General features: G+C 42.1%; 1 protein-coding gene across 1 annotated transcript in view; it reads right to left on the reverse strand.

Annotated features, from left to right (window-relative positions):
* The window catches only part of LOC139592853 (gamma-aminobutyric acid receptor subunit rho-2), a 32,205-nt gene extending 20,870 nt beyond the window's left edge, over window positions 1-11,335 (reverse strand). Inside the window, exons 1-2 of the mRNA XM_071433239.1 lie at window positions 11,009-11,335; window positions 2,428-2,534 (exon numbers count right to left, since the gene is read on the reverse strand). Coding sequence (XP_071289340.1) covers window positions 2,428-2,534; window positions 11,009-11,196 — 295 coding nt within the window. The 5' untranslated portion in view covers window positions 11,197-11,335. The remainder of the gene's footprint in view (window positions 1-2,427; window positions 2,535-11,008) is intronic.
* Between the last annotated feature and the right edge of the window lie 1,861 nt (window positions 11,336-13,196).

Here is a 13,196-nt window from a genome sequence, read left to right on the forward strand (position 1 = left end):
GTCATGTGCATCCCACAGGCTCCTCTTCTGCACTTTGGCAGTACAAAACCTTTTTATGCTCCCCAGGTCAGACACATCAGTTTGAGTGACCCTGCCACAGCCAGAAGCTGGAAGCACTCATGGTGCATAGCAAATCACTGTGACTGCCTGATGAATAACACTGCAGACAAAACTATGAGCATCACCTCTTGCCAGACTTTTGTTCCCTTTCCTTGTGGTTTTTTTCCACTAGGCTTATCATCTGTCACTAAAAACACACCGTGCAATTCTGCAGTGAGCAAGAACCTGTAGCAGCTGCTATCTCTGTGTGTCTGAGTCAGGATTTCCAAGGCTGGAGCCTCAACAAAGCTGTTTCCATGCTTTGCTCCTCATCCCATGCAATTTCAGTGCAACTTTGCTAATGCCACACCTTTGTCCCAAGAATCTCTTCAAGTTAAGGAGGTTTTAAACAAAAAGTTTTTCAACCCATCATGTTTTTCCTTTATTAAAAAAAGGAACCTTCTCAGAAAAGGCTCTTAGGGTAGTATAAACGTTTTATAAAAGTTATTCCAAATTTTGGCTCTAGAAGAATCTTAATGCTGTGATGGGAGGTAGCATGGGAGAACAAGGCAAAAGAGAGATTAAAATGCAGTTCCATTAACACTAGAAGAGTGTCTATGGAATTACATGTGTAGGTTTGGTGTGACCTGTGCTCAAATGCATTCTCCAAGGACCCTGTGACACTGATGAAAACAGTAAAATTCAGATGTTTCCAGAAATACAGTGCAGTGGTTCCACTGGGTGCCAAGCCATCAGCACAACAGAACAAAACCCTGCAGCTTCCCCCCAAAACAGGCAGGATGCCCTGACATACATCCAATTAGGGGGAAAAAGTTAAAAAATCACCCTGGCTCCCCCACTGTCTCCAGCTGAGGCAAGGTAGGGATTCCAAATTTCCTCCCAGAGAAGCCTTATCATCCCACCCATCAGACCAGCAGGTCTTTTGTCCTGGACAGATCAGCTGCAGAGAGGACAGATCAGCACCTTCAGTTTGTCCATATCAGGCACTCAGAAGTCAACAGCCAAGTTACAAAAATTGAGGTTGGCTAAAAAAAAAATTAAAAAAAATCAGAAAACCTAAGACAGCATCCTCTGACCTTAGAGCATGGGAGGGCATACCTGGGATATAGGGAGGCATGTGCACTTTGGTGAAATCACACTTTTACAGCCAACCCAGTTTCAAAAGAAACGCAGTGCCTCCAGAGCCAGCTCCCAGACCTCATCCCTGAGCCTCAGCTGCAGCCAGGGCTCAGTGTGTTCCCACCTGCCCCAGGGAGATCTGCCCATGCTCCACCCAGAGGGCAATTTAAGGCAAACTCTTCAACCCCAGAAGCAGCAGACCAAGGTAATACTGATTAGAAAAGTGTTACCTCCAATGTTTAGGCTGGACTACAACTTGCTGGTAAATAACATTGCAGGGGCAGGAAACTCTGGCTATGACAGGTTTTGAAGTCTGGAGTTTGAAAATACATATAAAAATTGTGAGCAGGGGTCAGCACTGTGCTCTCAGAATGGCACATCTGCACTGAGGGGCAAGAAACATCTTTTCAGCCACACCAGGAATGGGCAGGTCTGAAGCTCTGTTCTATGGACCTGGGTTAAAGGACACAACACCCTGTGTCCCACTGGGCAGGGAGAGGTAGCCCTTCACCCTAGATGGCCAATTGACAAAGGATGCAGCATTAGTCATTCAGTGAAAACTGCAGAAAACTTTGCCCTTAGCTCTGGAAGGATTTGGTTATTGATGAAATCAGAAGAGGGATTGCCATACTGGTATTCCAGCAGGTTTTGTTCAGGTACCCTCTTATCTCTGCAGTGGTGAGTCTAGAAAGGTCAGGCAAGCACACTCCTGTAACTGGGTGTGACCAGAGGCAGAAGTGAAGCTGGCAGAGGTCTCCCCTCTCACTCTTTTATTTGCTTATGAGAGTTTGAGACCAGATTTTTTTCTGGACAAAAGTATTCAGTTTTCTCCTAGTAATGGCAGGCTGTGATCCACCCAATGAGTTCTTTACTTTGCAATTTAATCACATCAGCTGAAAAGCTCATTGCAACTTCACAACCATAGGTGAATATTAAAACCTGCAGCTTGTCCCTCTTCTCAACAGAGTGAAACACTTACTGGGAGTGTAACATCCTGAACTCTGGGGAATGCCAGCCAAAACCAGAGCCAACTGCAGCAACAGGAGGGAATGTAGGAAATGTACAGAGCACAGAGGGCAAGGAGGATGAGCATGAGGCCTCTCTGAATTGGCACCAGGCCTTTTCCCTTCACTCTGATGCCTCTGGACAGAGGTTTGTTTGCTTGGTTTTTAATTAGATTGTTAATTGGGTAATTAAATTAATCTTAATTAGATTAGCACAGAATCAAGAGAACCATTTGATCCTCACCTCCAAAGGCGGGCCGCATGGTGAAGTCGTGTTCATCCACTCTGAGAAGCTGCTCTGTCTTTCCTCTCCAGGCTTTGGTCAAGTCGCGATTCCTCTTAAAGATGTGGCTGCAAAAGACAGCAACAGCATTGCTCTGATGTCTCTGTGCCCAAGTGCCAGCCCAGTTTCAGAGCCACAGGAGCAGCAGCTTTGCAGGCACAATCCCAGGGACTGTGGGGAGACTGCCAGCACCACAACACAGACACAGAGCTGCCTTTCCACAGCACCAGCTCAGACCTTTGTGCCCCACAGGCAGCCCTGCTCCCTCTGCCCCCTCCAGACACCCCGGCTCCCAGGGAGGCAAAGGCACAGAGCACAGCATCTCACAGGGGAGCTGCGAGCAGGGAATGCCTTTGCAGCTGAGAGCAGCACCAGGGGAAGCAGCTGGGAGCCCCACGTTACCTGGCCAGGATTTGGCCAGGTACCAAGGCAGCATTGTCATGAAAAAGCTCTTTTCAATGCTGGTCATACCATGTCATACACTAGGAAACTGCCCCACTAACTTCACCAATTCAGGGCCAGCAGTTTGTGTGGACAGAGGGTCTCCTGGCTTTCAGCAGCAGCAAAACCACCCATTCCTCCCCACAACAGCAGGAAGAGAGGAGTTTTATCTAAAGAAGCCTTCAGTCCCTCACTTTTCTGAACATTAAGGTAGGAAAAATTCTAACTTTTCATTTGAGATATTGTATGATAACAATGGAACAAGGATGACAACAAACCCCCGAGAAAAGTGCAAGATAGTCACTAAAATCCCATAAGGGGATAACTAACCAGCACACAAACAAATGGCATGCACTTCTGGAAGAAAATCCAGATCAGCATCCCTGACTGCTCTGCAGTGGTGTGAGGGGAAGACTTGGAACATTAAAGTTCCTCAATCCCTTTGCTCTGGACATAAGAGCTGACAACGTTCTAAGTACTGCTGCAATTAGCTGGTATCCAGTAACTTACTGAAAATAATTACAATAAATAGAAAGAACTTTATACAAAAGGTTCAGGTTCCTTTTCCTGTATGGAAAAGATATGACTGAAAATAAAGAACAAAAAATCTTGGAGGAAAAATAAAGAGACTACTTAAAGTCTTGATCAAGAATTCAGAATACAAGAACTCAGAATACAAAACAATCACCCCACTCATTAATGTGGGTATAGAAAGGGATGTTCTTAGCTTCATTAAAATATTAAGTACTGTAAGTATGAGCCAAAGGGAGCATAAATCACAAATCAGAAGGATAGTTTCCCATCAGAGCACTAAGTTCAAGAAAGAAATGATGAAACCTAAAGGGTGTTGATAGCTGCTGCTAACATCAATAACCCATTTCCTTACAATAAGGAGATGAGAAAGAAGCAACAGAATTTAAAAATACTTGTATCAAGTAGATGTTTTGAAGGACTATAACCCCTTGTACCCCAGGGCACATGCTACACAGGAAGAGTTGGATCTCCCTCAGGTTATTTTGGGCTCCTATTTCACTTGGGATGGCAGAGCTTCTCTCCCTGCTGGCTGTGAGAAAGAGCCAGCCAGAGCAAGCGCCCTCCCGACAGGGCTGCATTATGGTTACCTAAAAGCAGGGGTGTAAAACCACGCACAGCCATTAATGGGAATGCTTGGAGGCAAAAGCTTGGCTTTTAACTGCTTGCTGCAGGGGGAAGCTTTGTTTTGCTGCAGAGTTAGGGCAGCTGCCAAAGCGCTGCACCTCACCGTGCACTGCTCGGCCTCTGTGCCCGAAAAGCTGCGAGTCAGGCAAGGGATCTTCCTGTGTCTGCTCGGCTTTGATTATCAGGGAAAACCCAAAGTACCAGGGAATGTTCAATCAAGTCTCTCTCCTCAAAGAAGGGGGTGAAAAAGTCCAATTAAAAATCCAATAAAACATTGGAATGCATTGTACAAGGAATTAGTATGGAAAACCCTGGCAGTGTTATCTTGCAAATCAATGGCTCAGCCTCACTGAAATGTTACATTTTGATCAATTATTTAAAAATCATCAAACAGCAAAGAGCACACAGGACAGCTGCTGAAAGCAGTCTGTGGCTGCAGAGGTTTAGAGGGCTGGCTGGAGGCATGGATACTCTCTTAGGAGGAAAAGAGGTTTTCAGGCACATCCTGAGCCAGAGGTTGCATTTAATAACCATCATTTAATCATCAGTTCGTGCCCAATCCTTCAGGTATTATGACAGCCAATTCAGATTTTACAGAAAGAGCTCTGACAGTCCCTTTTTAATAAATTTAATCCATTTACAATGTTTTTGTATTGAAATATTTTTAATGACAGGAAGTCTACACAGCCTTTAAAATTTATTACTACTTTTGTCTATTTAATCCAATTCAAGACCAAGTTTGTTTGAAAAAAAATTTCTTTATTAATAGCATTTGACATCAGGTGTGCTGTATCTTCTGCCCCTCTCTGGCAGCACCCCATGCCAGCCCCACTGCTGTTTGGCATAGGGAGCTCTCATGCCTGCAGCAAAGGTGACACCAGCTGCCCGTGCTCTTGTGGAGCTGAAGGGGGCTCTGAACACTGCTGCCACAGGGTGCCTTTACTGACAATCTGATCACCAGTATCTCATAAATCCTCCCTGATGTACTTATGGTCTTTAGCATTTCTGATTATAGATTTGTCAGGGTTTCTTTCGGCTGCATGCATTCTCTGCAGTTCACTACAATTCATTTAAATCCACCCATCTCCTTTTGTCTTTTTTCCCCCATTTTTCATATATAATTTTATTGCTGTTTATATTTTGTCCAATGGGCATAAATTTGATAAATCTGAATTCTGTGAAGAATTGTTTCTGTTCAAAGAGGAGAGAAGGTGACCAATACCTCATTGAGCTTCTGTAAAGGCTTCTGTATTATTGCCTTAATTTTTTAAAATATTTTTTCCTTTCCACTTTTACTCAGAATTGTCTCAACTGCATAAAATAGATTTTTTTCTATTGCCCAGTATATCAAAGAGAATTAATTCTTGATGGCATGAGGAATTACAGATAACAGCTCAGCAAAAAAGAGCAGGTGTCTATGCAGACATTCAGACCTTTCCAGAGAAAGATGAAGAACTTTCAGATTGGAAACAGTCCTTGTGCTGTAGGGCACAAGGCAATGGCTCATGTGGTGAGCCTGAAAGGAAACACGGTCTCCATCCTGAGCATGGCACAGCTGTTGGCAGCCAGAGTCTGGCAGGTTTCTGCACCTTCCCCTGGAGAATTCAGGATGGATTTTGGTCACAAGATGGTAACTTATGGCCATGGGACCTTGGCTCCAGTTACATACTGGGATGCAGAGAAGTATTTTCACAGTTTCAGTGAAAATCTTACAACTCTTCAGCATATTCTCTGGGGAGAAAAAAAAAACCCAAAATGCATTAGGTGAAGGCATCATTTACTTTGTGTAGCAGCCACAGCAAGCTGGAGGAGATGCACACTGTGTAAACCCAGCACCTAGGAAGGTACAAGGCCTCCTGTTTTCTAACCACCAAGCATGTGACTGCTACAACACAAAGCCCTAGAAGCTGAACTAAAAAGAGAAGGTACAAGAACAGTTTATGACTGTCATAATGATTAGGTCACTCCTAGATGAGAAGTCCAAATTTATTTTCACCACTGTGTTATGAGTGCATCTTTAAGCTTAATATGCATGGATCATATGGGATCAGATATGGTTGAGAAATTTCTGACAAACTGGGAACATCAAGATCCTCGATTTAGGTGAAGTCTCTTTCCAGTGCCTGTCAGGGCCACCAGTTCAAGTGCTTTAGGAGCCCCAGCTGCCCAGGAAGCCCTGGCATCTGCACAAGATAGATCTGTCTTGGGTTGGGTGGCCACACCAGTCTCTATTGCTTCCAGTCTCAGGGAAGAGGGACTCTGTAGCCCTACCTCTGGATGTAACATGCTTCACACTTACTCATCTGTGGGTCTATGCTGGCAGCAGGAAGGAAAGGAAAGTGACTTTCCTTGCCAGCTTTCTGGAAAAACTAAATCTGACTCTGGAAAAAGGATGGAAACAAACTCAAAGGGTGTGCACAATCACTGCTAGCATACACATTCTCTCCCTGCTTTTGTTTCACCTTGTTCTTTGGCCCTGGCTGATGCTGCAGTGTTGGGAAAAAAGCTTCAGTAGACATCAAACCCTGCACCAGAGGTTCAGCAGTGCCCTGGATTGAGTCCCAGGCTAGCCATACACCTGTAAAAAAAATGGCTATCACATTTCAATCACTGCAGCACTAACAAACTCCAAATTTTTGAGAAAGTGCCAATAGAGCAAAGAGGATCTGTGAGGGCTGGGAGGTACCACAGGCTGGAGGAGGTGTCTGCAGTATCCATTAAAAAACAGGAAAAAATGCAGCTCCACAAGGCAACAGAGGGAAGTCACTGCCAGCAGCTTCAGCAGGGATCACCAGACTGCTTGCTCCAGTGGAATGCTGTTTGGAAAAAGTTTGTGTGCTGAGCCTTGTGCTGCCATGTCCTGGTGATTGCCTTCTGCTTCTGGGTCCCAGCCTAAGGCTGGCATGTAGCATGCCCTGAAAATGGCATCTCTAATGAGATTCTCCAAAGGACTGACCACTTCCAAAAACCTTGGCAGGAAGTCTTGAGTTAAGAACAGGCCAAAGCTGTTGTTGTTCTATTATTTCTCTAGAGTCCCATACTGTTCTTATCAGACTTCTAAAGTCCATACCTCTTGGGTATATTCTTACAGCTGCCAATCTTCACTGACTCCTTCTTCTGCATGCTGTTCTCTCTCATGTCAGGACTCCTCCAAGGCTCTCCCTGACTGGCCAACCTGCCCCCTTTTATCCCAGTTATCTTCATTGGTCACAGCTGCAGCCCAGTTAAGGACATCACAGCTGCAGCCCATCAAGGGCAACCGGGACCTCTGGAGCAAAGCCTCTATACAGATATTCAAATACATTTCCTCTACTATACAAAGCCACTTCTGTATCAAAGGCAGAAGGCTTCACATGGCTGGCAGGAGAGAGGAACAGGCAGAGTCAGAGTAGGGTGGGCACGGGTCACTGGAAACATGGCATTCACTGGCACAACAGAGATGGCAAATGTCTCCTGAGTTCTCAATTTATGCAGAGCAATAAACATTACCAGAAGCATTACCAGCAATTATTATAGAGCAGTAAATATTAACAAAACCACTAATTCTCAGAGTTTCTGTCTTTTGGAAATTCTGTCCAGGTGGATAATCTAGCAGGATTGCCAGCATTTGTTTACCATTTCTTAGAGGCAGCCCCTGCTGAGCTACTGAAGAGTACCCAAAACTGTTTCAAAAACTCAGTGCTGGACTTTCCAGCAGCATTTGCTTGGCACTTGGGGTAAGGCTGATGCTCTGAGGAAGATGCAAGCACAGCTACATACATTGTACAGCCAGTTCTACCCTCAGCAAGTTGGACCTGCCTTGGCAGCACAAGCTCAAACTGTGTACACAGCTCTCTGGAAAATCCCAGCTATCAACAGAGCAGCATAGACCATCTGACACACACACCTGCAGCTTTCCATATTTACACTGTTTCCTTCAGCACCAGGCTGTTCTTCCTCTGTGTAAATTTATTCTTTGGTGTGCAGGTAAGGTTGGGGCAAACAAAAATGCCCTGCCCGGCAGTCGCCCAGATGACTCCAACAAAACATTTTACTTTGCAATTCATTTATCATTTGAATTCTCCAAACAAAAGGAAATGGAAAAATTTTTAACCAACAATGCTGTTACAGTTCTAGGGCCCTTGGTTGCATGCACCATTTGTACATCTTGCACATCAGCAAGAACACGCTCAGCTTCACAGAAACAAGCATCACTGATTTCCTTCAGTTTCTCAATCTAAGTGGCAGGGACTGTACACCATGGAAATTGTGAAAAACTGCTATCAAAGTATGAAGGCAGGAGCTGCTACTCAATGAGCACACACCAATTTCCTACACAAAACCTGGGCTCTCCAGAGCATAACATGAGGAAGTCTTGGGCAACAGTCAGGGCAGGGATGCACACAGGCAGTTGTTTCTTTATGTTATACCTCAATCTGTAGGAGCAGAGATGTGTTATCAGTGAGGGGGAATGCAGGAGTAAGAGAAAATTAAATGCAGAGCAGTTTCTAATCAAGCAAGGATTATCCATTCAGCATGCTGAGCGAGGCACCACTCATGGAAAGAAATGTGTTACAATGTATTAACACAAACAACCAGGAGTAATTAAGGATGAACAGGAAACTTGACCTGGCAATTCTTAATTTGGCTTCCTAACCTGACCTTCCCCATGTTCCTTCCCCACTTAGGCACAGGCTCAACAGCTTCTCCACAGCATGGTGGCAGAGAGCTGCCCCAGAAGCCGCAGGAGCAGCACCCCAAGGCCCAGAGCTCCGGGGCAAGGACCTCTGCACCTGGGGAACTCTGCGCAATGTCTGAGCGAGAAACTGCAGCGCTGAAGGAGCTCTGGACCTGCACACCCCAAGTGATATTCTTGAAGTCCATGTAAAGATCTTTAGATCAGGCTGATTTATCACCTTAGTGGACACAAAATATCAAACTTACCAGCTGTAGACTCCCAAATATAGGAATAAATATTATTTTCTTTAATAAGGAAAGTTTACTGTAAAATTTAGTGTTCCTTATGATAAGTCAGCAAGAGAAATACTTAGCAGAAAATGTGATGGAGTTATTTAAAAGATAATTCTTTCAATTTCTCTTATATGATTAGGAAACCAGCCTAGGAACTAGTTTTAGTTTCCTCTTACTAGAATAGTCCACTATTCATTGTTGTTTTAGGGACAACTAATTTTTTTTCTACGTAATTGATAATGAATATGAAATTTAAAATAAATACAATTGAATATTGAAATATAAAAGTTGAAATATAATTTAATAGGAAAATTAAAATATTAACAATACTGCTCCATATACTTTTTTTTTGTTGCAACATTGCATTATTCTCTGTATTTAAAATGTCATTCTCATTTGACAATCCCTAAAACCTGATTTAATAAAATTTTTAATAACTACATTGCATAGGAATCGTGTATATATATATATATATATATATATATATATATATATATATGGCATATAGTTTCCCAGATCCTACCTAGATGGAAAATTGTTAATTTAAATCATGACACCAGAGAATATTAAATAGTATTGTTATTCTTTGTAGTATATTTATAAAAATAATTTTATCAGTGCATTGACTTTCACTCCGTTACAACTCATGAAAATATCGGCACTGTAGAACTTTTCTCCAAGTTCAAATAAAGCACAAAACTTTTAAAGCAGCGAAGCTTTTACTTCAGGGCAAATTGATATTTAAAGAAGGATTTACACTATTTTATCACTTTTAAGTATGTAATTTTTACTACACAGAAAGGTTTGCAAGGAAGTGCTACTGTTCAATCCCCCACATTCCTAAGAATATAGACATTGGAATATTTTCAGAGTCCAATGAAAGATCTCATTCAATAATTGAGATTCTGTGAACTTCAGTGGTAAAACTTCAGTTGACTATAGGATTTCAGGATCATGCCCTGGCTGTTTCAGCTTTTTAACATTTACGTCACTAAAAGCATATGCCACTGTATTTTTTCAATAAGTAGTGTAAATCTGATAGCATATTATGTTTTACTTGCTTCTATTTTGTCATGTTTCCTTTCAAAACATTCAAGTAACAACACTCTCTATAAAAGCATTGAGTGATAAACTAAAAGTCTACAAAAATAAATGAAAATTTGGAAGTTTACAGCCATAGTGAAAGCATTTAATAAGATGGATTAACCCAATTTTATTTGTGAGCCCTTCAAACAATGAATAGTCTTGTAAGATATAACTGCCACTGGATGACATAACCACAAAAAAGGATAACATACTTTGTACTGTCTGGCAGGTTTGGAAGATTATCTTTTCTAATGTAAACCTCTAGACAAATCTCAGCAGCGGTAAATCTAATAAACTTTACTAAGACCTTTAACTCATTCTTGTGCTTTCACTTAACTTTAAAATACATTTTTTTATGCTTCCATGTGTTTATTTAAAAAAATATAAATTAATTTTACAATCCCTGGCTAACTTCCAGGGTTTAATTTGTTATCAATTACCACAATGTGTGCTAACCAACATCCCCATCTCAAATTGTCAGAGCATAATGGGCAAGTGAATATAAGTAACATGGACATTGCAGCAAGCAGGTGAATAACCTGCCCAGAAACACTGCTGAAACATTAAACAGTTGCACATTTGACCATCTCTGTTAACTGCAACTCTTCTGAATTCCCCCAGAAATTTGCAGGTATGGCTAAGAATAATTTTACCACAATCCATGCCAAAGCAGTCAACTTCTCTTAAAACCTGCCTCACTCACAGTTAATCAAGGTTAGCCATAGAATTGTCCACTTACCAACAAAACTGATTATACCACCAGAGACTGTTACTAAAACATTATCTGTAAAGCTGTTTGCACACACAGTATACATGAAGACATTGACAGAATAGGTTTTTGTAAGCCTGTAGTAATGTATTTGTAACACTGCAGGAAAAGATACAGACATGGTTTAGTAACCCTTACCTTGCCCTCTGCACATCCGGATGGGTCGTCCACCTCCTCCTCCTGTGCCTTCTGCTTTCCACGAGAAGAACGAAGCAGAAAATTAATAAAAGGAGTTTTGTGAAATAAGGCATCTTGTTGGAAATGGGAGCCGAGCACGCTGCACTCCAGTGACCTGCTGTAGTACAAGTCCCCCTGGGCTTAAACATTGAATCAACTCTGATTCTGGCGTGTGGCCTCGGCGGGCGAGCAGCGGCAGAAACGCTGCGTTCCCGGCGTGATGCATCCCACAGGCTCCCGGCGGCTTCGCACTCGGCGCTTTTCCCTCATCACCGCCTAATGATTGGCCATGACTCGCCAGGTTCGCCTCGCTGCACATTGCCACCGGGTCCTAAAGGATACTTGCTAAAGCCATTATATAAAAACCCGCAATTCTGCACGCCGGCTCTTTGCTCAATCCCCTAATCTCAGCGCTATCCTCCTGCCAGACTGTAAAACCAGGCTGTCCCTTTTCATTAGGCTTTCTACATTTTTTGATCCTCTGTACGGCATCTTTTTCAACTGGTAACTGCCTGTGCCACGTTTCAGACGTGTATCTCATTGTAAAATGTATGTATTTTAATGGATTTAGGGCAGTTGAGGCTCTGTCTGACTCCTCATGTTGAAGAGAGAATATGAGATACTTCCTCTGAAAAAGCTGATTTTATTTACTGTTAACTTAAAAGGAAAATTAAAACAGTAACTTCCAATCTATGCATGCAATCGCCTTTACAAACCAAGTCACCATTAATTCATTTTTTTTTCCAAAAAGCTTTTGCATAATCAGCCATTTTAACTTTTATCAAAGGAGATCGAAACTCAAATTAAAATCAGCTATTTCTTTAATCACAATGACAAAGCTGTTTCCAAAACCCATTCAAGGTTTATTTCCTCACAGCCCAGTCACAGGGCAATGCTGATTTGGCCTCTGTGTGCAGCACCCAGCTGTGCTAACAACAGCCAGTGTGTGGTACAGGGGCAGAAGGCTCAGAAGTCTGCCTGGCACAGCAGGGACTCTGCAGGACAAGAAAAGCACATTCAGAGCAGAAACTCCAGAGGAGCGAGTGACTGAAAACCCAGCAGCAAGGTCTGGAGGGTCAGACCTCTTCCAGAACCCCCTCTGTCAGCCCACGTTTGCAGGACTTGAACGGGGATTCAAGCACACCAACAAGGAAACACAGGGCTTCTGTCTTAGAGGCTACAGGATCTGAACAGGTTTTGTAGGCTTTTGGTGTGGTTTTTTCTTTTTTTTTTTGGGGGGGGAGCATTTGTGTATTGGTTTTTTTGCTTGTTTTTATTCAATTTCTAATAAGACAAATTATGTAAAAATATGTTAATTAATATATTGACATCAAATTGGTCTGCAGCAGAAGTCTAACTGCTGAACAAATACATACTTTTTTTGTCTGAACTTCTTACAAAAGTTATTTTTTTCACCTTTTTTCCGTTATACATGTAAACAAAATTATCAATAATACAGAGAAATGCTAAAGGACTCAGATTTTGGGGGTTTTCTAAATTTACACATCTTCCTTAGACACAAAACGGGTTTTCCTTCTTTTAGAAGTTGTTATAGCTACTTTAGTGTTGCAATACAGTAATATATACTACAGTTGATAAAATTTAGGAAAGCTCTAGCTAGCTTGATAAATACTTGCTGAAAAACAGGATGAGAATCTCACTTAAGTCAGTGCTATTATGTTTGACAGCAAAAAAATGAAAGCTCGATAAACTTCCTTGTCTTTGAAATAAACGTGCTGAACAGGAATATGAGCAATATGAGCAATAATACAAGAGGAAAATTATCCCACTTTCTTCTACTTCAGTACTTAAATAGTCAAAGACAAAACTTCTCAAAACCCTAACAACTGTAGGTCTACTGCTTGTACATGCCTTTTCACAGTATGCATGAATATTACCAGCGACTTATTATAATAAGTAGATCCCTGGATACAAAATATTGATTTTAGAGTAAAAAAAACCAAAACACATTGAACCCCCCCAAAAAACAACAACAACAAAAAAAAAAAAAACCCAAAGAAAAAACCCAACCAATCCACCAAAAGAAACTCCCTTACAAAAACCCAAACAACCAAAAAAACCCCTCAGACAAACAAGAAACAAACTGCCATGTGATACTTGAAACATATCCAAAGACTGGCTTGAAACT

This window comes from Agelaius tricolor, unplaced genomic scaffold, assembly GCF_023055355.1.
Source record: "Agelaius tricolor isolate 1412-34295 unplaced genomic scaffold, bAgeTri1.0.p SCAF_1, whole genome shotgun sequence".
In the NCBI taxonomy this organism is placed as follows: Eukaryota; Metazoa; Chordata; class Aves; order Passeriformes; family Icteridae; genus Agelaius; species Agelaius tricolor.